Source organism: Manis javanica, chromosome X, assembly GCF_040802235.1.
Source record: "Manis javanica isolate MJ-LG chromosome X, MJ_LKY, whole genome shotgun sequence".
Lineage (NCBI taxonomy): Eukaryota > Metazoa > Chordata > Mammalia > Pholidota > Manidae > Manis > Manis javanica.
In genome coordinates this window covers 93,280,062-93,301,665 of record NC_133174.1, presented here as the reverse complement: position 1 = coordinate 93,301,665, position 21,604 = coordinate 93,280,062, and the positions used below count along the sequence as shown (strand labels likewise).

The 21,604-nt window shown below is 40.8% G+C and overlaps 2 protein-coding genes across 6 annotated transcripts in view; both read left to right on the top strand.

Annotated features, from left to right (window-relative positions):
- The window catches only part of LOC108407670 (transcription elongation factor A protein-like 2), a 63,773-nt gene extending 55,028 nt beyond the window's left edge, over positions 1 to 8,745 (top strand). Inside the window, exons 5-9 of one of the 4 annotated variants that reach the window (XR_012127397.1) lie at positions 1,596 to 2,958; positions 3,141 to 3,215; positions 3,631 to 3,698; positions 6,888 to 6,965; positions 8,659 to 8,745. The gene's annotated coding sequence lies outside the window, so the exon portion shown is untranslated. Of the gene's footprint in view, positions 1 to 1,595; positions 2,959 to 3,140; positions 3,218 to 3,630; positions 3,711 to 6,850; positions 6,966 to 8,658 lie in introns of all 4 variants that reach the window. The other 3 variants (XR_012127396.1, XR_012127394.1, XR_012127395.1) reach the window with 3 other exon arrangements.
- On the top strand, positions 2,823 to 4,995 carry TCEAL1 (transcription elongation factor A like 1). 2 transcript variants are annotated; one of them, XM_017671878.3, is made up of 4 exons: positions 2,823 to 2,958; positions 3,141 to 3,217; positions 3,631 to 3,698; positions 3,978 to 4,995. In XM_017671878.3, the coding sequence occupies exons 1-4, from the start codon at positions 2,846 to 2,848 to the stop codon at positions 4,464 to 4,466; spliced, it is 747 nt and encodes a 248-aa protein (XP_017527367.2). In that variant the 5' UTR covers positions 2,823 to 2,845; the 3' UTR covers positions 4,467 to 4,995. The 2 variants fall into 2 exon arrangements, with proteins under 2 accessions (XP_017527367.2, XP_017527366.2); XM_017671877.3 differs by having other exon boundaries at positions 3,631 to 3,710.
- Positions 8,746 to 21,604: the final 12,859 nt, after the last annotated feature.

Sequence of the window (21,604 nt, the reverse complement as noted above, 5' to 3'; positions counted from 1 at the left end):
CACTCCTTTCTCCGCCCCTGTTCAGCAGGAAGCAGCCAGAGAGAAAGCAACGTCCACAACCCCATAGAGGAGAAAGGGGGGAATGAAGGGCCCCCACCAGTAAGATGACAAACTTCCGGCTTCTCTTCGGCGGGGGGGGGGGGGGGCCTCGGTTCCCGCCGGCGCCACCTGAAGCCCAATCACCTCTCACTCCCCTCCCAATCCCAGCACCTAGCCAACAGCCACCAGCCCCGTAGAAGTGACACCTCAATCAATTCATGCCCCTTCCTATATAACCCAGCACCTTTCCCTAATAAAGCGGAACTCTCCGGTGAATTGCTGCTATGTGTCGCTCCTTTCCTTTCACTGTACATGGGTTAAAATGAAAATTATTTACAGAAGTACATTAATAGGGACGTATGAAACAGATTTGGGGGTGTCAGTTGACTGCAACTTAAAGCGAATTCAATTCTGTAATTCCGGGAGGAAAATATTCTCCCAGCCTGGGGCAAAATACGTTTGAACCAAAATCAGTCAGAGAGAAAGAGAGTGGGAGAAACCCATTTATTGATTGCAAGCAGTCGTCCACTTCTGCTAGCTCGTGTCTCTCACTACCAGGATACAAAACGGAACCTCACCCAACCTCTCGGGTCCAGATATGACCTCGCTCCCCCTGGTAATTACTTATTGACATGGAGATAGACTACTTCTCTCCCCCCTCCTTGGAAACACCTGTTGATATGCAAATACATAAAGGCCAGGCAAGAGATTCTGGAAATGTTGCAATTTTACCCACAAACTGTGTGATACAGGATCCACAAAATCTACTATGGTCTGAGGATGTATTTATAGATGCATAATGGCTATTCAGAATGAAGGATGTGATAAGGTCACTCCATTCTACACTAGTCAGAATATTCAGTATTTTTAGAGACATTTACAAATTCAGGAGTATGTAGAATGGCGTGTGACTCTGAAAAAATTTAACGTCAGAAAGAGCTGAAATAACTGGGAAGATTAAACCTAAAAAGTCTTGGTGAGAACAAAATTGTTTAAGGATTAAATGAGATAGCATATTGAAAGTGCTCAGTGCAATGCCTGGCATATGTGCTCAATTAATATTAATAATAAAGGAGTGATAATTAGTAGTATTATTAGTACTATGTCACACTATTATTATTATTATTATTATAGGTTAATGCTTATAAAATGCTTTCTATGTGCTAGGCACAGTTCCAGGTCTTTTACATGTACTGACTCATTTATTCCTCTTATGAATTCTATGAGGTAGGTACTATTTATTATGTCTCTAATTTTGCAGATGAGGGAGTTGAGTCAGAGAAAGGTCAAGCAGATTGCCCAGTAAGTGCAACAGATAGGAAGGGAAAAAAACAAGAACAGTAGCTCTGGCAGTGTCAGGTCATCAAGGATAAAAGGCACTTTTGTTATTTTGTATTTATTTTTATCACTCCAGAAGGCAGAACCAAGACCAACGTGAGTACACTACTGGGAGGCAGATTTCAGCTTAACAAAGAAAAAAAAAACCACTCTGAATGAATAGACCTGTCTGAAATTTCAATTGTGTGTCTTTTAACATAGTGTGTTCTCCATTACAGGATGTCAGGAAAAAAAGGATAGAAATGAAAAAGTGAATGAAATGGGGCTCTTCTTGGAAAAATACCATATAAATTATGAAGCCAACCTTTGATGAAAAGAATAAAGGCAGTATAGTGAAAGACGGTTTAAAAGATACACATTCTGAACTGAAAAGTAAAACAGTTATGAAAAGATACAGAGATTAAGTACTATCGGTCTGGCTGCTGTCTCAACACAAATTAGATGTTGGAGAAAAGCAGCAAAAAGCCCTTAAATCGGGAAATTTCTCCTAGGAATTTGTTTGGAAACTTGTTAGGGTTTGAAAAAAAAATCCCAGGATCCTCGCAGTTGTGATGGCCACCGACCCTGGAAGTGCAAAATACAGAGAGGAGAGGTATAGTCTGCTCTCCGGAAGAATGGGCATCTGTGTCAGCAAGTAGCATCCAGTGAGTAGGTGAGATGCAGAAATGAGGTTGAAGATCATAAAATACTATTAGATGCAAAAATACATACTTGTAATGACAATTGAGTATGTTAACATGATTTGAATCCTGCTACTCAGTATGTGGTCAACAGAATTATTGCATAGTTTACTATGAATGTCCTCTATGCCAAATCTATCTTTTTACAATCAACAATTCCAGGACTCAAATATTTGCTGACCTCATGAATTAATACAAACTTTCTCAATAAGCAACACCAAGAGGTGGCTGGTTAAGGATTTGGAGTCGCAGCAGAATTTCTTGTATTATGAATAATAACTACTGAATAGTACGTGAGCACATGTATACATGGTATATACATATATATATACATGTAACACACATATATATAATGATAATGCTACTCACCACCAAATCTGTGCCCATTTCAGATAATTTCTCAGACTTTGTATTTTGATGGACAAATGTATATTTCAGTTTATGAAAATCAAAGTATTCAGTCTTTGTAGATTTACACACTTCACAAACATTGCTTCCTAGAGTTTGAGAACTGAGTAATTATCAATTTAGACTGAGTTTCTATTTGTGATACAGTTCTGGGAGCTCAAAAAAAAAATCCTGAGTCATGGAAAACTGAAAGCTTATCTCCCATGGAAGTGATAAGAAAACCATGTTGATAGAGCCTAACCAAGATGGAGTTATGAAATGTGGATTAAAACTGGGAGAGGTGGCATATGATCCTGAGTCACTTAGGAGAAACAGTCAAATTTGTGCGGGAATCTGTACTGTAGGGGACATAATGGGTGTCGGTGGCTGATGACAGGAGAATGAGGGAGAGATGTTATCGGGGGAAGCAGCAGAGAGGAAGAGGCAATAACCCCCAAGACTGGATGCTGACTGTCTCTAATAACGAGGAAAAGGCAGATATAAACAGGGAGAGGTGAGTGACAAAGCCTGGTGTGTTGGAGGTCAGGAAATACTGGCAGGTTGCTGCAACAGGGCCGCCGCCCGGTGAAAATGGTAACTGGGGATCTGAGCTCGGCGGTGACGCGCGGCCCTCACGTGACCAGGAGCCTACGTTTACCCAAGTCCCTCTTGTCCTGGTGCTTTTTGCCTGTTCAGACAACCGTCTGCCAACTACCCTTTGGTCGAAGGGAAAAGCAGAAGCAGTCAACCCCCCTCGGTCCTCTTAAATCCGTGTGAGTGTCGGGGCTGCCCATCACCCCCAGGGGCCGGGAGGACAGAGTCCAGGCCTTTCCCTATGCCCGGCCTCGCCCCCCGCGCCCCTATTTCGGTGCAGAAAATGGTGGTTTTGGGGTGGGGTGGGGAAGTGAGTGTACCCCGGAAGGAAGACACAGACACTAGGAAGAGTTTTAAGTAATCGTGTGCGTCCACTTCCCTCCGGAAAAGAAACGACGAGCATTGCGGAGTGCGGGGGTGAGGATTGGGCGCACACAGACCGAGGCCTGAGAAGGGGCCTGGGGGGAGGTGAACCAGAAGAGGGCTGGCGTTGGGGCAGTGGCTGGGCCCCAGAAAGGAGGGCGTGTGTGTCAGTCAATCCTTCCCTCCTTCCCACTCCCCGCCCCCTACCCGGTGTGGCGTCTGCGTGCAGGTCCGCCAGTCACCGAGGAGCACCTGGCAGAGAGGAGGCCTAGGAGGCAGCCGTCTGGAGACGTCCAGGTGAAGGCAGGGGTGAGCATCGAGCGGGAGCGGGTGGGAGGGAGGCGCTGGGGAAGAGAGCTCGCCGGCCCTTCCCGGCCCTGCGCCTGCCGGAGAGGCGGCGGCAAGGCCTGCCGGGAATACGGGGGACTGCGGGAGGGCTGCCGGGCCGCGGCGGGCTGCTCAGGGACGCAGAGCACCGTGGCCCCGAGGCCGGAACAGGCAGACGATAGGACCCAGCCACCAAGCATTCTGACTCCACTCTCGCCTTTTGTCTCCCACGAATAACTGTGCTTAAAGATCATCCTAAACATGGAGAAAGCCGGCAAAGCAAATGAAGAGCCACAGAGCGCGCCCAAGGCGGACGAGGTGCAGCCTCCGGTGGAGCACTCTCCGGGAAAGCAGTCTTCCGAGGAACCGTCGGAGGAGGAGCAGTCCTCGGAGGACGAGTTCTTTCCCGAGGAGCTCCTTCCCGAGCTCCTTCCTGAGATGCTGGTGTCTGAGGAGCGCCCTCCTCAGGAGCCCCTCTCTAGGAGGAACCTTTTTGAGGAGCGCCCTCCCATGGAGCAGCCTCCTTGCGGAGTGGGAAAACATAAGCTAGAAGAAGGAAGCTTTAAAGAAAGGCTGGCTCGCTCTCGGCCGCAATTTAGAGGGGATATACATGGTAGAAATTTGAGCAACGAGGAAATGATAAAGGTAGCAGAAGAGATGGAAGAGATGAAACGAGTGCGAAACAAATTAATGATCATGCATTGGAAGGCAAGACGGAACCGTCCTTATCCTATTTAATGTGTTCGGCCTTTAATTCTGTTTTGCCTGGTTTAAGTATTACCACCTGAACTTTGCGTTTTCTCATATGCCTGTTCCCATCTTATTAATTCTAACTTTTTGCGTGACTTTATGTTAGGTGTTTACTTGTAACTGGGAAAAAAATTGGGTATCCCCCATCTGCAAGTCTCTCTCAGTAGTGGCTCATCATTTGCACGAAAAGATGTACATTATATGTTGTGAAGTGAAAAGTTTTCAAAAAGCATATATATAGTAACCCATTTTAGCAAAAGAAAAATATATATTAATATGCAAAGAAAAAAAGTATGTACTTTAAAGGCATAAAGTGGTTATCTGTGTGGTAAGGGTAGATGGTTTTTTTTTTTCATTTTTGCTTTATCAGAACTCAGTTTTTCTAGATGAACACACTTTACCTGTGTTGCAAAATAAAACAATATAATGGAAAAAAATGTAAAGCAGTCAAAAAACTGTCAGCTTGTAAAGACAATATGGCACTTAATAAATACTTGTCAGAACTTAGAAAAATAAATACTGTGTTCCTTCTCTCTTGGGGTGAAATACAAGTCAGGTACATGTTACACTTTTTTAAGGGTCATTTTTTTCCCATTTAATAGGAATATTTGCTTTACAGGGCTGCTATGGAACCAAATAACGTAAAGATCATGTGATATTTTTACTCCACTCCAGGACCCCAACCTCTATAGATTCCCTTCAAGTACAAGGGATAGTACCAAAGGAGGTCTCGTCAGAGGTCACAATTCCTGTGGGATTCCTGGTTGAGTGCCACATTCCTATTCTCTTCCCTTCCATACTGACATGTCTGCTGGGCACAGCTGCTCCTTTTGTGTCCTGCTCCTTCCATGGTTCCCATCACAGCTGAAGTGCTGGAATCCTCCAGGTGCAAAGCTTCACTGTTCATTCTGGAGTCCCTGCTGGGCCAAAGCTTGAACATACCCTACAGATATACGGAGAATGCCCATCCTCCAGCTTTAATATTACACTTATCTGGGTGGATACTATCCCAGTACTGCTTAAACCTCAGTGTCTTTAAGAATTCTTAGCAAAATAGACTTTCCCTTTTTTTTTTTTGAAAAGCTTCCCCTTCTCCACTGGAGTCAAACATGAGTTCACACGGACCTGGTCTAGGACTCAAATTTGTGAGCCAGACCAAATGCTGGGGACTTAGAATTGGAACCTCCCCCTCAAATAATCTCCAAGGATAACTGGTTTTAATGGCCTACCACTTGCCTTAAGGTCAGTTCTCTGCCAGGGCTTGCCTTACCAATTCAGCTGACTTACTCAACTTGCATAAATTAAAGAGGAACATCATAAGACTTAAGCTAGGACATTTCCCTTCAATCCTACCCCACAACAACAAACATGCAAAAGTACTTTGTAAGTCACTTAATATACATATGTATGTATATGAGATATGATTTATCTGTTAAACTGTCCTTATAAAACCTAAGGTTTTGTTTTATTCCTCCTGTTAATTGTAGAAAAAAACTAGTGGTTAATTTTTAAGAAGTATGACCTGGTCATAAACCTGAGTTTCTGTCTGATTAACTATGTAAGCTTCATTAAGTGTGTTCACTTTTCTAGAAAGATTTGAAATTCCAAAAGGACCACAATTGGGGGATATAGACTTTCTCCAAATTCAACATTAAAATTACATATTTTATGTATCAGTGTTTCTCTTAATAAAAAATGCAGAAACCTGGGCTTTACCCAATACCCACTAAATCTTTTCTGTAATTTAGCACACAAGTCAGAGAGCCATTGCTATATACAATATATTCCTGGTTTTAGTAAGAATAAACTGTAACAAATAGAAAAAGGATATAGATGATTCTATCATACTTAAAAGGGTGAAAGGCTTGTACAAGCATGTTTTTAAGAAACTGAAATAATCTTACCAATTTTACTACATAAAATTTAGATTTCTTGCAGCAAATCAAGACCATACAAAGAATAAAAAGCTATGATAGAACAAAATGCCAAGACATATTTACCATGACTGACGTATAATGCCTTGCATTGCTTCCTTCTGATTTGAGTAAAATGCATCAGAAATGAATGAAAAGTTCTTTGGTAATCAGCTCACAGAATAGTGAGCCAGCCCTGTGCCATTGATATTTTGTTTTTATTTTTTCACTGGAGGATGCCGTTTTGGGGGATCTTCATGCCTCCAGACCACTCTTCAAGGTTATGGCACCTAATGGATACTGGCTGGGCTGAACACCAGCTGGAGTGAGATAAGGGTCCAGGGCTCACTGTGCCAGTTTCACAAGATAAGATTCATCCTGAATCCATCTCCCTGGTGCTCTGAGGGGCGGTGCTCAGGCAGGATGTGGACGGCTCACCCAGGCCCCATTCCTCTCCAGGGTGGTCTGACCTGGATTTCTCTGCTCCTGCCTGCAGCAGGCACCAGACTCCCGAGCTGATGGCGGGGCTGTCCTGGACATGCTTAGCTGGAGGATGACAACTGTCCCATTACAGGTCAGAGCACTTTGCCTTTCTCTCCTTTTCCCTTTTCTCTTGGGGATCTTTTTGTAGGGGAGGAGATGAAGCCCCAAGAATTCCTAACCAGAAACATTGGTTGGGATAGTCTTTGAGCAAGCAGATGTCTGACCTGGGCCTGAGCAGATCACTTGGGGATGAGGCAGAAGGGGCTGGCCCTTCTCTGAGCCCAGTGGAGTAGCCCCCATCATCTGCCCCTGCCTCAAATGGGGTTAGACAGACCTCAGACAAGACCCTTATGTATCCCTCTCCTATCCACCTTGCTCAGACTCCCACAAGGGACTCAGAGGCGTCCTGACCTGTTTGGGTGGTTCTGCAGTCAGTGACTCTAGCTGTGTGTGTGCCTGGGGCCATGCTTCTGATGTTTGCATCAGCCCTGGCCTACAGGCACAGGAACCCCCAGGCAAAGGGAGCTTGCAAAGGCTTGTGGTCCTGTAACTCAGGAGGAAGGGGGTTTCATCTCCTGTGAGCACTGCAGGCCCTGCCCACGACTCAGGCGCCAGCACTGTTCAGCTGGGCATGGATGTTAAGATGCTTTTGGAGGCACTGATGGTGGAGGGTCAGCAGCATCCAGAGCCTGGGTCTCTGGGCCCCTCACTGCCTCCCTGCTCACACAGTAGGCTGCTATCTCCATCTCTTGTCCAGAAAGCAACTTGCCTGGCCAACTCCAGAGCAGAAAGCATTGAGGGTCCAGGACCCTGGAGTGAGCTCTCTCCGTGCCAAGGAGCCCTGGTTCTTAAGAACAAATGAATGAGAGTTGGATTCTCTGTGGTTAGGCAATTTAGAGGGATCAGGTTCAGAGTCCTCGCAAAATATTCAGACTCCTCTCTCTCCCATTCAGGTATTATACTAATCCAAACTCAATTATTTTTACAAATGAGTAAGATTATACAGACAAATAAGAGAAGATCTTGTGTTCTAATTCAGATTTATCTCAATCAAATTCTGCTTTTTCCCCACTCACCACACTTTCTGGGGCTTAGGGAACAATTGATTTAAACTTGCTACGAGTTGTTTCCTTGTTAGTTTGTGCATTTAGGGTGAGTTTTCACATGATTATCTTTTTCCAGGTGGAAATGTCCAGTAGGCAGTTAGACAGAAGTGTCTAGAGTTTGGAATAGAGATAGGCAAGGAAATACGGTTTGTGGCTGGTAATACATGGCACATAGTAAGCACCCTATGAATATTTACTGAGTTAAATGAATTGAAGAATCCAATTGTTATATCCTTCTATGCTTTCCTATAAATATGTATTTTTTAAACAGAAGTGGGATTCTAGTGAATGCACTGATTCATAACCTGTGCGTAATGAACTTTTTAAAACACCTCTTTACCAAGACAATACCTGTTTTGAAGAGTATTCTGAAAACAGAAGTAAGTGTGCCATCTGATGGCCAAAGCCAGAACTGCTAGTTGAGCACAGCTAACAAAGGAGAAAGGGAGCCAAGTCCCACGGGGTTGGGAGGGGAGAAGACTTGATACTGACAAAAAAAGGAATGTCTCAACCCTGACACACTGGATTGACACAGCTTCTTCCTGGGGTGCGAGGTGACACAAGAAGCAACCTATAGTTAGATCGTTTTTCCCTGTCTCAGGTCAAGATAAGGATATGTGTGCATGTGTATGTGTTTAAACGGAATGGTCTTATACTGTATTTTCATTTTTTTCTCAGGTTGTGGAAGTTACATGTTTCTACTAGAAAATATATGCAAATGTACAAAAGTATGAAAGAAAATAAAGATTACCTATAGGTCCTCTACCCAGAGAAAATAATTGTTAATAACTGATATGCATGTACTTATATTGTGTATCCCCTTTTTATACATTCTATCAATGTACTTCTTGTATAGTATATATGTATATTACTTTATATGTTTGTATATTATACCTCACATATCTTTATGCATACATATAGGAATATTTGTAGCTCTATCTTATATAGCATATATTTTATGTATTTTTATTTTTCTTTGCACATGTGACACAACATTAATCCAGATAGGTATTCCATCTACCATATCCCTTGATGAGAGAGACAATCCTATCTTATACAGTTAAGTGGACTACAACTGAATTTATTATAAGGGTTTTTAAAATAAGCTTTAGTATCAGTAGTATAATAAAACTTAATTTTCTTCTCCTCTGTTAAAAGGAGTTTTCTTAGACTGTCGGTCTGCTCTTTATAAAAGATTGTAAAAAGCTTTTCTTTACTGTTTTAATAACCTGCCTAGAAAGTAAGGATTTTGTGTCTTACCAAAATAATTCCCTGCACTTCATACTGTCTTTATCATTAGGTCTTTGGTTACTTAAAATGAGTCTTCTCAATATTAAAAGTTTTGCTCACAACTATGTAACCATCTGTATTTGCCTATGAAATCTTTTATCACTTTGGTTAAATAATTAAGTATTATTTCTTAATTATCTGTGATCCTTTTTGGACAAATGTCCAATTTTTAAAATATTTTTGACTAACTTCCTAAAATCGAACCCCAAATGAAATCTTTTTGACCTCGAACTAACTTTGGGATTTCCTAAATGGTCCCTGAGAAATCTCAAAAAATATGTTCTCTCCTTATTAAAAAAAAAGATATATTAAACTAGTTAGGCTTATTTGATATGTTAAACTTTCTTTAGGTTACATTTGTATATATTATTAAAAGAAGAGTTCCAGAAATTGTAGGAAATGTACATGAAATTGTATGAAATCCTAGAAATCTGATGTCTTGGTGTAATGTTATCAGTCATAATTCTGATTATCTTAAAATATTTTGTGTCACAGAAATAACCAAATTTCTGTTAATGGCTATAAAATGAAGTCTCATATCTTTAACTATGGCCATTTTTAAGCCTTTTGTCTTTATAGGTGGTTACTGTTTTACTCTGTTGCTTTTGTAAAAGTGCTTCATCTTCAAGGAGATTCATGGAAAGGACTCTGACAAGTACAGGTTTCTGATAACCTTCAGATCACACCATTGAACTGGGTCAGAAGTTTCAGAATTCTAATGAAAGATACTGGATTCATAAAACTGGAAACAAAAGATTAAGATCAACAAGAATTAATTACATGGGACTGAATGAACTGAGGAAGATGATTATAACTTTTCTGACTTTTTGTTTGAAACACTGCTGGTTCTTTAATGTTTTGTTTTCCAGATTAAAAGAAACCTTTTTTTCCTCTTAAACTTTCTACCACTTATATCAGTTTGGTAAAGTATACCTTTGTGAACAAAAATGAAACAATTACTTTTTCTACTAAATTCCCTCCAGAATTTAGAAACTCTGAGTATTCTTATTTTCATAGCAATGTAGTTATTTGCATAAGTTCAATAAGAATCTTTTCTTGCAGCAGGACACAACTGGAAACATTCGTTATATTATCAAGGCTTTGACTATGTAGGGGAAGTAAAATACCTTTTGCTCCCATAACTGCCTCCCCAAACATCTTTCTTTTGTCTTTAGCTGAAAATGGTATTTAAGGTGATGGCTTGGGCCATTTCAGGGAGTTACTTCATTTCCTTGGGTCTCTGCCATGCATATAGAAGGTATATATACATTCCTGTTTGTTTTTCTCTTGTTAGTCTGTCTTTAATTTGTTGGGGTGGAGGGGTCTCACTTAAGAACCTATGAGGGTAGAGGGAAAATTACTTTTCTTCCCTTGCAATGTATAGGTATCTGCATTGTGTATGTATCTGCTTTTATTTACTCTATCAATTTACATTTTTATATACTTATATATATATTACTTTACATTGTAAAAAAACAAGTAAATCTGAAGATCTAATCTGCTTTATTAAGCAATTCATGAGTCAGGTGGCATCCTCTCTAGCAAGTAGAGTGATGCTCTGATGAATTGCACAAAATCGAAGGTTTTTACAGACAGGGAAGTGGGAGGAATGATATTAGCCAAGGAAAAGAAGGGATTGTTTCAGACAAGGGCCCTTTCTCTTAGGGGGAAGAACAGGAGGTTTTATAATGCAGATTACCTCATCTTCTTTTAGGGAAGATGGAGAAGGCTCTTGTGACAGATTATATTATCATTACTACTGACCAGAAGATTCCTGGCTGACTGTGTTCTGGGGGAGGTTGAAACGGTAACTGGGTTTAAGAATTAGGCCCTAGTTTGGAGACTTGGACGAGCAGAAGTGATCCCCTATTGGACCTATATCTTTCTTTTTAATAATTCCCCCCTGTTGATCAAACTCTCAGCTTATCTGAAAGATATGATCAAAATTTAAAGCATCTACAGAATACTATGAAAATCTATATGCTAACAAGCTGGAAAACCTAGAAGAAATGGACAACTTCCTAGAAAAATACAACCTTCCAAGACCGAACAAGGAAGAAACAGAAAATTTAACAGACCAATTACCAGCAATGAAATTCAATCGGTGATCAAAAAACTACCCAAGAACAAAACCACAGGGTCAGATGGATTCACTGCTGAATTTTATCAGGCATATAGAGAAGACATAATATCCATTCTCCTAAAAGTTTCCCCAAAAATAGACGAGGAGGGAATACTTCCAAACTACTTCTATGAAGCTAGCATCACTCTAATACCAAAACCAGGCAAAGACCCCACCAAAAAAGAAAATTACAGACCAATATCCCTGATGAACATAGATGCAAAAAATACTCAACAAAATATTAGCAAACCGAATTAAAAAATACATCAAGAGGATCATACACCATGATCAAGTGGGATTCATCTCTGGGACGCAAGGACGGTACAACATTCAAAAATCCATCAACATCATCCACCACATCAACAAAAAGAAGGACAAAAGCCACATGATCATCTCCATAGATGCTGAAAAAGCATTCAACAAAATTCAACATCCATTCATGATAAAAACTCTCAACAAAATGTGTATAGAGGGCAAGTACCTCAATATAATAAAGGCCATATATGACAAACCCATAGCCAACATCATACTGAACAGTGAGAAGCTGAAAGCTTTTCCTCTAAGATCAGGAACAAGACAGGGATGCCCACTCTCTCCCCACTGTTATTCAACATAGTACTGGAGGTCCTAGCCACGGCAATCAGACAAAACAAAGAAATACAAGGCATCCTAAAGAAGAAGTCAAACTGTCACTATTTGCAGATGACATGATATTGTACATGAAAAACCCTGAAGCCTCCACTCCAAAACTACTAGAACTAATATCTGAATTCAGCAAAGTTGCAGGATACAAAATTAATACACAGAAATCTGTTGCTTTCCTATACACTAATGATGAACTAGCAGAAAGAGAAATCAGGAAAACAATTCCATTCCCAATTGCATCAAAAAGAATAAAATACCTAGGAATAAACATAACCAAGGAAGTGAACAACCTATACCCTGAAAACTACAAGACACTCTTAAGAGAAATTAAAGAGGACACTAAGAAATGGAAACTCATCCCATTCTCTTGGCTAGGAAGAATTAATATTGTCAAAATGGGATCCTGCCTAAAGCAATCTACAGATTCATGCAATCTCTATCAAAATACCAACAGCGTTCTTCAATGAACTGGAACAAATAGTTCTAATATTCATATGGAACTACCAAAGACCCTGAATATCCAAAGCAATACTGAGAAAGAAGAATAAAGCAGGGGGGATCTTGCTTCTCAACTTTAAGCTCTACTACAAAGCCAAAGTAATCAAGACAATTTGGTACTGGCACAAGAACAGACCCACAGACCAGTGGAACAGAATAGAGACTTCAGATATTAACCCAAACATATATGGTCAATTAATATACGATAAAGGAGCCATGGACACACAATGGGGAAATGACAGCCTCTTCAACAGCTGGTATTGGCAAAACTGGACAACTACATGTAAGAGAATGAACCTGCATCATTGTCTAACCTCATACACAAAAGTAAATTCAAAATGGATCAAAGATCTGAATGTAAGTCATGAAACCATAAAACTCTTAGAAAAAAACATAGGCAAAAATCTCTTGGACATAAACATGAGCAACTTCTTCATGAACATATCTCCCAGGGCAAGGGAAACAAAAGCAAAAATGAACAAGTGGGACTATATCAAGCTGAAAAGCTTCTGTGCAGCAAAGGACACCATCAATAGAACAAAAAGGCATCCTACAGTATGGGAGAATATATCATAAATGGCAGATCCGATAAAGGGTTGACATCCAAAATATATAAAGAGCTCACACACCTCAACAAACAAAGAGCAAATAATCCAATTAGAAAATGGGCAGAGGAGCTGAAGAAGTTCTTCCAAAGAAGAAATTCAGATGGCCAACAGACATATGAAACGATGCTCCACATCACTTTTCATCAAAGAAATGCAAATTAAAACCACAATGAGTTATCACCTCATACCAGTAAGGGTCACCACCATCCAAAAGACAAACAACAACAAATGTTGGCGAGGTTGTGGAGAAAGGGGAACCCTCCTACACTGCTGGTGGGAATGTAAATTAGTTCAACCATTGTGGAAAGCAATATGGAGGTTCCTCAAAAAGCTCAAAATAGAAATACCTTTTGACCCAGGAATTCCACTTCTAGGAATTTACCCAAAGAATACAGCACCCCCGTTTGAAAGACACATGCACCCCTATGTTTATTGCAGCACTATTTACAATAGCCAAGAAATGGAAGCAACCTAAGTGTCCATCAGTAGATGAATGGATAAAGAAGATGTGGTACATATACAGAATGGAATGTTATTCAGCCATAAGAAGAAAACAAATCCTACCATTTGCAACAGCATGGATTGAGCTAGAGGGTATTATGCTCAGTGATATAAGCCAGGTGGAGAAAGACAAGTACCAAGTGATTTCACTCATATGTGGAATATAAGAACAAAGAAAAACTGAAGGAACAAAACAGCAGCAGAATCACAGAACCCAAGAATGGACTAACAGTTACCAAAGGGAAAGAGACTAGGAAGGATGGGCGGGAAGGGAGGGATAAGGGTGGGGAAAAAGAAAGGAGGCATTACGATTAGCATGTATAATGTGGGGGCGGGCACAGGGAGGGCTGTGCAACACAGAGAAGACAAGTAATGATTCTACAGCATCTTATTATGCTGATGGACAGTGAATGTAATGGGATTTGTAGGTGGGACTTGGTGAAGGGGGGAGCCTAGTAAACATAATGTTCTTCATGTAATTGTTGATTAATGATACCAAAAAAAATTTAAAAAAAGGAAAAACAAAAACAAAGACCTGATAAAGGCGAGATATAGAATCTTTGTTTTTAGTCAGTTTGCATTAAAGATAAAGGAAAACCTTCACTGACAATTTATTAAGAGAAGACCAATAATCTAAGAAAACTTTGTCCATTTAACAGGGAAAAAACAAAATTTTAACTTTGTATCAGTTTTTGATATTCAAATAATTTTAAAATAAATTCATTCTAGTTTTAGTCAGCTTGATCACGCACTAAAATTCCTTTTCCATGAACTTACAACTTTCTTTTTACATTCAGATTTGATCTAAAGTTTTCCTTCTTTAAATAACCACCTTTCGCCTTTAGGACAGAATTTATTTCCCCTTCAACAACAACAACAAATGCATTTCCATTCTTTTACTGAAAGTACATGTCTTTCTTTCTTGCATGCAGAGATGTTTTCCCTTATTATTTCTAGTGGCTTTTATTACATACTAACTAGAATTAGACTCTTTAATTTCTAGAAATCTTAATTTCTAGTGAAAACTAAGTAGTAAGCAATTGTGACTATTACACCAGCATTCTTTAGATTGGCAAATTTATGAATGTATTTCATAATTTCTGGAAATGTGCTTCTTACAGTGATGCCAGGGTTCTTGTTTGCAGAGTCGAAGAATGAACTTAGCAAACAGTCAAGGTAGGAGAGCCAGGGCAGAGGCTTTTATTGAGAGATACAGTGAGAGGACAGAGCTCCTGGATCATGCCAGGAGTGGGCAAGAGAGCCCTGAGTGGTGCATTGTCTAGGGGACTTATAGGCAGTAGAGGATTTTTGGGAATTGAGGGCTTAGGGTATGGACTTGTGCAACCTGCCCTGCCCTCAAGGTGGGCTGGGTTGTTGTGTGTTTGCTAGGGCTGTTTACAGTGAAGTCATGGGTTATGCTGAGATACCCTTGCTAAACACCCAAACATTCCAGGCCAAGTTGCTCCTGGCCTTTCGACCTTTAACTGATCTCACTGAAGATGTCTATATTCCTAGTCTAGTTATCTTTACCCTAGAGAATTAGTGTGACCTTGACTTTGCATAATGCTGGACACAGAGTTTTGATAGGGACTTTACATTGTTACACTGCTTTGACTGTAAATACACTGCCTTGCTTTTTCCGGAGGCCCTCACCCTACTCTGTCTAAGCCCATGGTCCCTGTCTCAACAATAGGAAATTACAGTAAGTACAAAACATGTTTACTAATAAACCCAAATTTTTCTTTAGTTTTGTTGGGGGAGCATTGTGTATTTTTCTTGGTTATTGTCCCCACTGTGATAAAGAATTGAAGGGCAGAGCCACAGTAGTGAAGCAGAGTATAAGTTTTATTTAATGTTACTTAGAGAGAAAGTGCAGGTGACCTCAGAGAGATGAGGGCCCCGAAAGACTGGGAGTTCCCCCTTTTAAGGATTTTTCAGGAATTTGACAAAGGGCCAGGGGTGTGGACTTAAGTGTTCTCAAGTATCTTTGATGAGACATTAAGTTTCTTATCAGTCCTCTAGATAATTCTACAAAATTAGCTAAACACAAGAAATTTACTGCTCTGGTTCCCTACCATGATAGCAGCTTCCTGGTTTGGAAGCATATCAGTCAAGACCGTCTGCCCTTCCTCCAAGGTGGGCAGTTATTTGTTTGCTAAAGAGTATGTTAAGAGTCTTTCTTCTTAAACTTCCTGGGTTTTTTTTTTCAAAGTGCAACTTTGGCTTTAAGGTAGGATCTTCCTGTCTTTATTATGTTGTTTATAGGTGGGCCTTTTAGCAGGCTAGAGTAAATCTTACAATGATCTAATTGACACAATGAAGACATGGGCTGTGTTCAGATACTTTTCCTTATCTGGGGAATATTCAAACATTCAAGGTCAAGTTGCTCTTGACCTTTTGAGCTTTAACTGATTAACTCATTAACTCTGAGTCTTTTCTGGATTTCTAGTTTTAACTGGTTAACTGAGTCCTTTCTGGGGGATTTACTGACCTTGTTCTCTTTCCACCCAGCTCATATCTATTTTCCTGCCAAACAGTTTCTCTGTAGTAAGGAAGCCAAAAACAGACAAACCTATGTGCAGTAATTAATGTTTCATTATTTTATCTTATAATCTAGATAGTCAATGAATACTAATCACTTAGCTTAGCGAAACCTTAAGATTTCAGGTCACCAAAAAGATTCGAGCTATTTTTAGGTACGCATACTGTTAGGAATGTTAGGTAGATAGACATGAGCAGCCAGGGAAAGGAAAGCTAAGGTTCAAAGAAAAATCACCCAAACTCTGCCCAGGTAGGGGTGCCATGTGAAGACAACAAAGGCTTTGCAGGGACATGACTTCCTGATTATCTGGACCCGACCAAACTGGTCCCACCCAGATCTCAACATGGGCATAATCAAACAGAAGAACTGCCCAAATCGGACCTCATTGTAGGAAACGACATATGCACTGAGAAGGACAGCTATATAGATGGATCGGTAGAAATCAAATAACCCCACCTTCTCAGTCAGAAACACGTCCTCACCAGAATGTAATATAAAGGCCTCCCGCTAAATGAATTGGGGCCCTCATCTACCTTGACTTTGGCCCACTCCTCCCTTGGAGTGCATTCAAATAAAACTTTCACTCTACTTTGCTACTGCGTCTCTGCCTTTGAGTTCTTTATTGCAGCAGGGACAAGAACAGAGGAGAACAAACCCAACCTGTTAGGCAGAAAGACAGACATGTGAGGGGTGGAGAGAGAATAAAGCCAGTAAAGTCCACTGAAAAGGACTCAAAGAGTTAACCATATAAAAACCAGAGACCCAGAAAGGACTCATAGAGTTAATTAGCTAATTAGTTTACATTTCAAAGGCCAGGAGTGACTTGGAATGTCCAGATATTACCCAGATGAAGAAAAGTATCCAAGCACAGCCCATGTCTTCATTGTACCAATTAGATCATGCCACTGTAAAATCTACTTAGCCTGCAGAAAAGGCCCAACTTATTCTCTAACTTAATCTGTATGCTATTCTTTCTCTTCTTCCAGGCCCTTTGTAACCAGGAAGCAGACCTCTGAAGTGTAAATACACCTATGTGGATAAAGAATGCCAAAATCCAGACCAACACAGTCACCTAAATAACCCTATTCTTAAAAGACAAAACTTCAAAGGAATTATGAATCACCTGTGTACACCATATCTTATGTTGACCCTTACTCAAAAAAGGCCCTGTAACACCCCAGACCCTAAACCCTTAAGCTCAACCTCCTCTCTTAAATTGCCCACACTTCCCTTTCATCAAGTGTGTCACTCCCTCTGATCTACTCCAGATAAGTAGGGAAGGGCTACTGAGAACTCTGGGCTTGCAAGTTCCCATTGCCTGGGTGACCTGGACAGGACTGCAGTTGTGTGACCATGCTCTTTAGTAGCCTGCCTGAAAATCTCCTTTCTTTACTTTGGGAAGTTCTCAGAGCATGATCTCACTCCATCTGTTGTGGAGGAATTTGGTTCAGAGATGCAGGAAATTCAGAGTACAAGGTGAGGAAGGAATTCATTAAAGCAAGAGTAACAGGGAATGGCAGCTGCCCTGCGGCAGCAGAGAGTAATAAAGAACAGAGAGATAAGGGAAATTCACTTAACTCCCATTCAGAATACGACAGATCCCCTGCCAACTCCTAAAACCAGTGTCACCTGATGTCCAGTGTCTGCTTGGACAGGCATGCCATGGGAACTAAGTCCCTACCACCCATGGATTTGAGGATTTGAGGGAGCTGCAGAGAACTGGAAGGAGTGAGATTATATTCTGAGAACTTCCCAAAGCAAAGAAAGGACATTTTCAGGCAGGTTACTAAAGAGCATGAACACACACCTGCAATTCTGTCAGGGTCACCCAGGTGATGGGAATTTGGAAGACCAAATCAGAGCTCTCAGCAGCCTCTCCCTACTTATCTGAAGAAAGACAGAGACAGAGTAAAGACTTGTGCTTAAGCCTGGAGAACAGAATGAAATAGCAAAGTAACAAAGACACCACTGGAAGAGCATAGAGACAAAACACAACAACTTGAGCATTGAGAAGGCTTTCTTTAAGGCAATAAGGTGCACACTCAAAGAAAGGGGAGTGCAGGCAACCTCAGAGAGGAGGCTTGCTTAAAAACTGGGATTCTGTCTTTTAAGGATTTTCAAGAATGGGATAAAGGTAAAGAGTCAGGGGTTGTAAGCTTGTCATGCAGTCTCATGATGTCTATCTCTAGTGAAAGACACTATGTCATTATCCATAGTCAGTCCTCCAGATAATTTTGTAAGATAAACTTAACACAAGGAATTTGTTGATTCTGTTTTTCTCCAAGATAGTGGTTACCCCCAAGCACTGGGAACATTATCAGTTAAGACTACTTGCCTTTCCTTAAGATAGTTGGCTGTACCAAAGAACATGTTAGAAAATGAACTTCAGAACTCTCTGCTTTTAAAATGGATTGTTAGCCTTAAGATAAGTCCCTCCTGTTCTTACTATGCTATTCATATCTTGGAATTTTTAGGAAAATTAATCATGATACTTGTCCCATGTCTTTGCCCTATCTCACCTGCATTAACTAGAGCAAATCTCAGGGTTAGCCCAGATGCAGAGCATGTAGAATGAACTCACATTGCAAAGGGCATTAACTCTGTGAGTCCTTTCTGGCTTTCTGGTTTTACCTGGTTAACTCTGAGTTCCATTTAGTGGGATTTACTGGCCTTATTCTCCCTCTACCTGCTCATATCTATTTTTCTGCCTAACACATCCAGTGCTCTGTGGCTCCCTCAAATCCAGGGTGATAGGGAGTTAGTTCCCACACCATGCAGATTCAAGCAGATACTAGAACCCAGGTGACCCTGGCTTCAGGAGTTGGCAAGGGATTGCCCAGTGCTTGCCAGAGCCAGCTACCGTGGGGGGGGGGGTGTTGCCCAAAAGGATGAGATGGAGTCGGTGCACGGAGAGACAGGACACGGAGTCAGTTGGAGGAGGTCTCTCGACAAAGTGCCGATGACATCTTTATTTATACCATTTTGCACAAGGATATGATTATTTTTTAGTTCTTTTGATTAACAAGCATAGGCAAGCTTTTTTCTTTCTGTTTCTTTCTAATCTATACATGGTTAGCCAGATGTTAGACAGGTAATCCTTTTTCCATTCCTTGACCTAAACTTTTCTTAGCAACATGTACTCTATTGTGTTTCTCATTTCTATGCAACACAGTTTCTAAGTAATGTATGTGACCGGAAGGGCATGCAGCATGCAGCAGTGACTATGGAGTCTATCAGCTCAGGGTGAAATACAGGTCACCCACTGCCACAGTTAGCTAGGCAGGTATCATCATCTATATTTTTAATGCAATGGGTACATTTTTTCCCCTCATAATATTTATTCCATCATAGGTAGATGCAAGATAAAGATAGAAAGCATGATTTAGTGCTGTAAGAAGGCAAGTGTAGATGATCAGGTCTGTGCCTATAGACTAGGTATTAATCCAAGTTAGACAAGGGCAACAAAACATCTACAGGTGCAGAAGATTTCTCTCAAAACTGGGGTGGGGGTGAGGTTCTAAGCCTCACCTCTGTTGTCCCCCATTTTCTCACCTGATGGCCCCCCTGCGACTGTGCCTGTCTTAGGTTGTACCTCCCTTGAAGAATCTTACCCGTCTCTGGCTAACCAGCCATCTTCTGGGGCCATACAGGGAGATGTAAAGCTGGTAAGTGAGGGAGAAGTAACATTCTTCGAAAAGGTTAGTTGTTCACTTTGCAGATTTATGCTCAGTGGCTTCTATGCCTAGCACTTGTCTTGAGGTATCTTTACCACTTGGAAGAATTATGGTACTTGGTAATTTCAAGTATAAGGCACGAATTCTAGTAAAGGGCTGTAATTAGGAAGGAAGAAGAAAAGCTATAGAAGTAGCAGATGGAAGAAAACATGAGAAGATTGATTAAGTGTCAGACAGGGTTATTCCATTCAGTATTCCCCCATAATTCTATTTCTCTAATTTTCTTGTAAAACTCTTCATTACTAATTTCACTAGCATTGCAAACAAGGGGGGGCATTCTTACTTAGGTGGAGATGGGGTAGTCAATGTTTGACTAGCTACGTGCAGGTTTTGGTACTCTATGCCAAGATTGCCATCTGGCCTCTGCATGTTTTATTCTTCTGGAGCACTGTCCTGAAAAGCTTCTGAGAAGTTTATGTTCTCCTCCTTTCCGTGCTGCGTATCAAAGGTTATCTTAGTCTTTGGCAAAAATGCAAGCAAAAGCAAAGCTAATAGTATAATGGAGAATAAAAAAATCAAGGTGGGTAATAGAGGGAGCCAGCTGCAAAGGCCCCCGCTTTGCGGGGGTCTTCCTCCAGCCTGACCTTTGCTACACAGCTTGAGTAGCATGGCTCCCTCCAAGTGCTGAGCAGGAGTTCAATGAGCTTCCCTTTCCTGCCTCTGTTCTCCTTTGCTCTATGCTGCCTGCAAGGCAGCTGCCATTCTCTGCTCTTCTCACTTTAATGAGTTCCTGCCTCACCTTGCACTCTGACTTCCCTGCATCTCCAAACTGAATTCCTTCCCAACAAACCCGAGACAGTACCATAACACATAATTGTTGCTAAAAATTTCACCTACAATACCTATTTAGTTTACTTGTTCTCAACAATGATGTCCAGATTACCCACAAAAACTTATGAGACATCAGGCAAAGTCAGCCATTCTCCCAGACCTCTTTTTTGGGGAAAGATTTAACAGATAACATCAAGTTATTGATTTTAAGTAAACCCAGGCAGAATAAGTTTTAATTCTAATGATGATATGGGGTACATGGAAGTTTTTTTTTTTTTGAGAGGGCATCTCTCATATTTATTGATCAAATGGTTGTTAACAACAATAAAATTCTGTATAGGGGGGTCAATGCTCAATGCACAATCATTAATCCATCTCAAGCCTAATTCTCGTCAGTCTCCAATCTTCTGAAGCATAACGAACAAGTTCTTACATGGTGAACGAATTCTTACATAGTGAATAAGTTCTTACATGGTGAAGAGTACAAGGGCATTCATCACAGAAACTTTGAGTTTTGATCACGCATTATGAACTATAAACAATCAAGTCAAATATGAATATTCGTTTGATTTTTATACGTGATTTATATGTGGATCCCACATTTCTCCCTTTATTATTATTATTATTTTTATTTTTAATAAAATGCTGAAGTGGTAGGTAGATGCAAGATAAAGTTAGAAAACATAGTTTAGTGTTGTAAGAGAGCAATTGTAGATGATCAGGTGTGTGCCTGTAGACTATGTGCTAATCCGAGCTAGACAAGGGCAATAAAACATCCACAAATGCAGAAGCTTTCTCTCAAAACAGTGGGGGGGTGAGGTTCTAAGCTTCACCACTGTTGTTCCCCGATTTCTCACCTGATGGCCCCCCTGTGACTGTGCCTGTCTTAGGTTGTTCCTCCCTTGAGGAATCT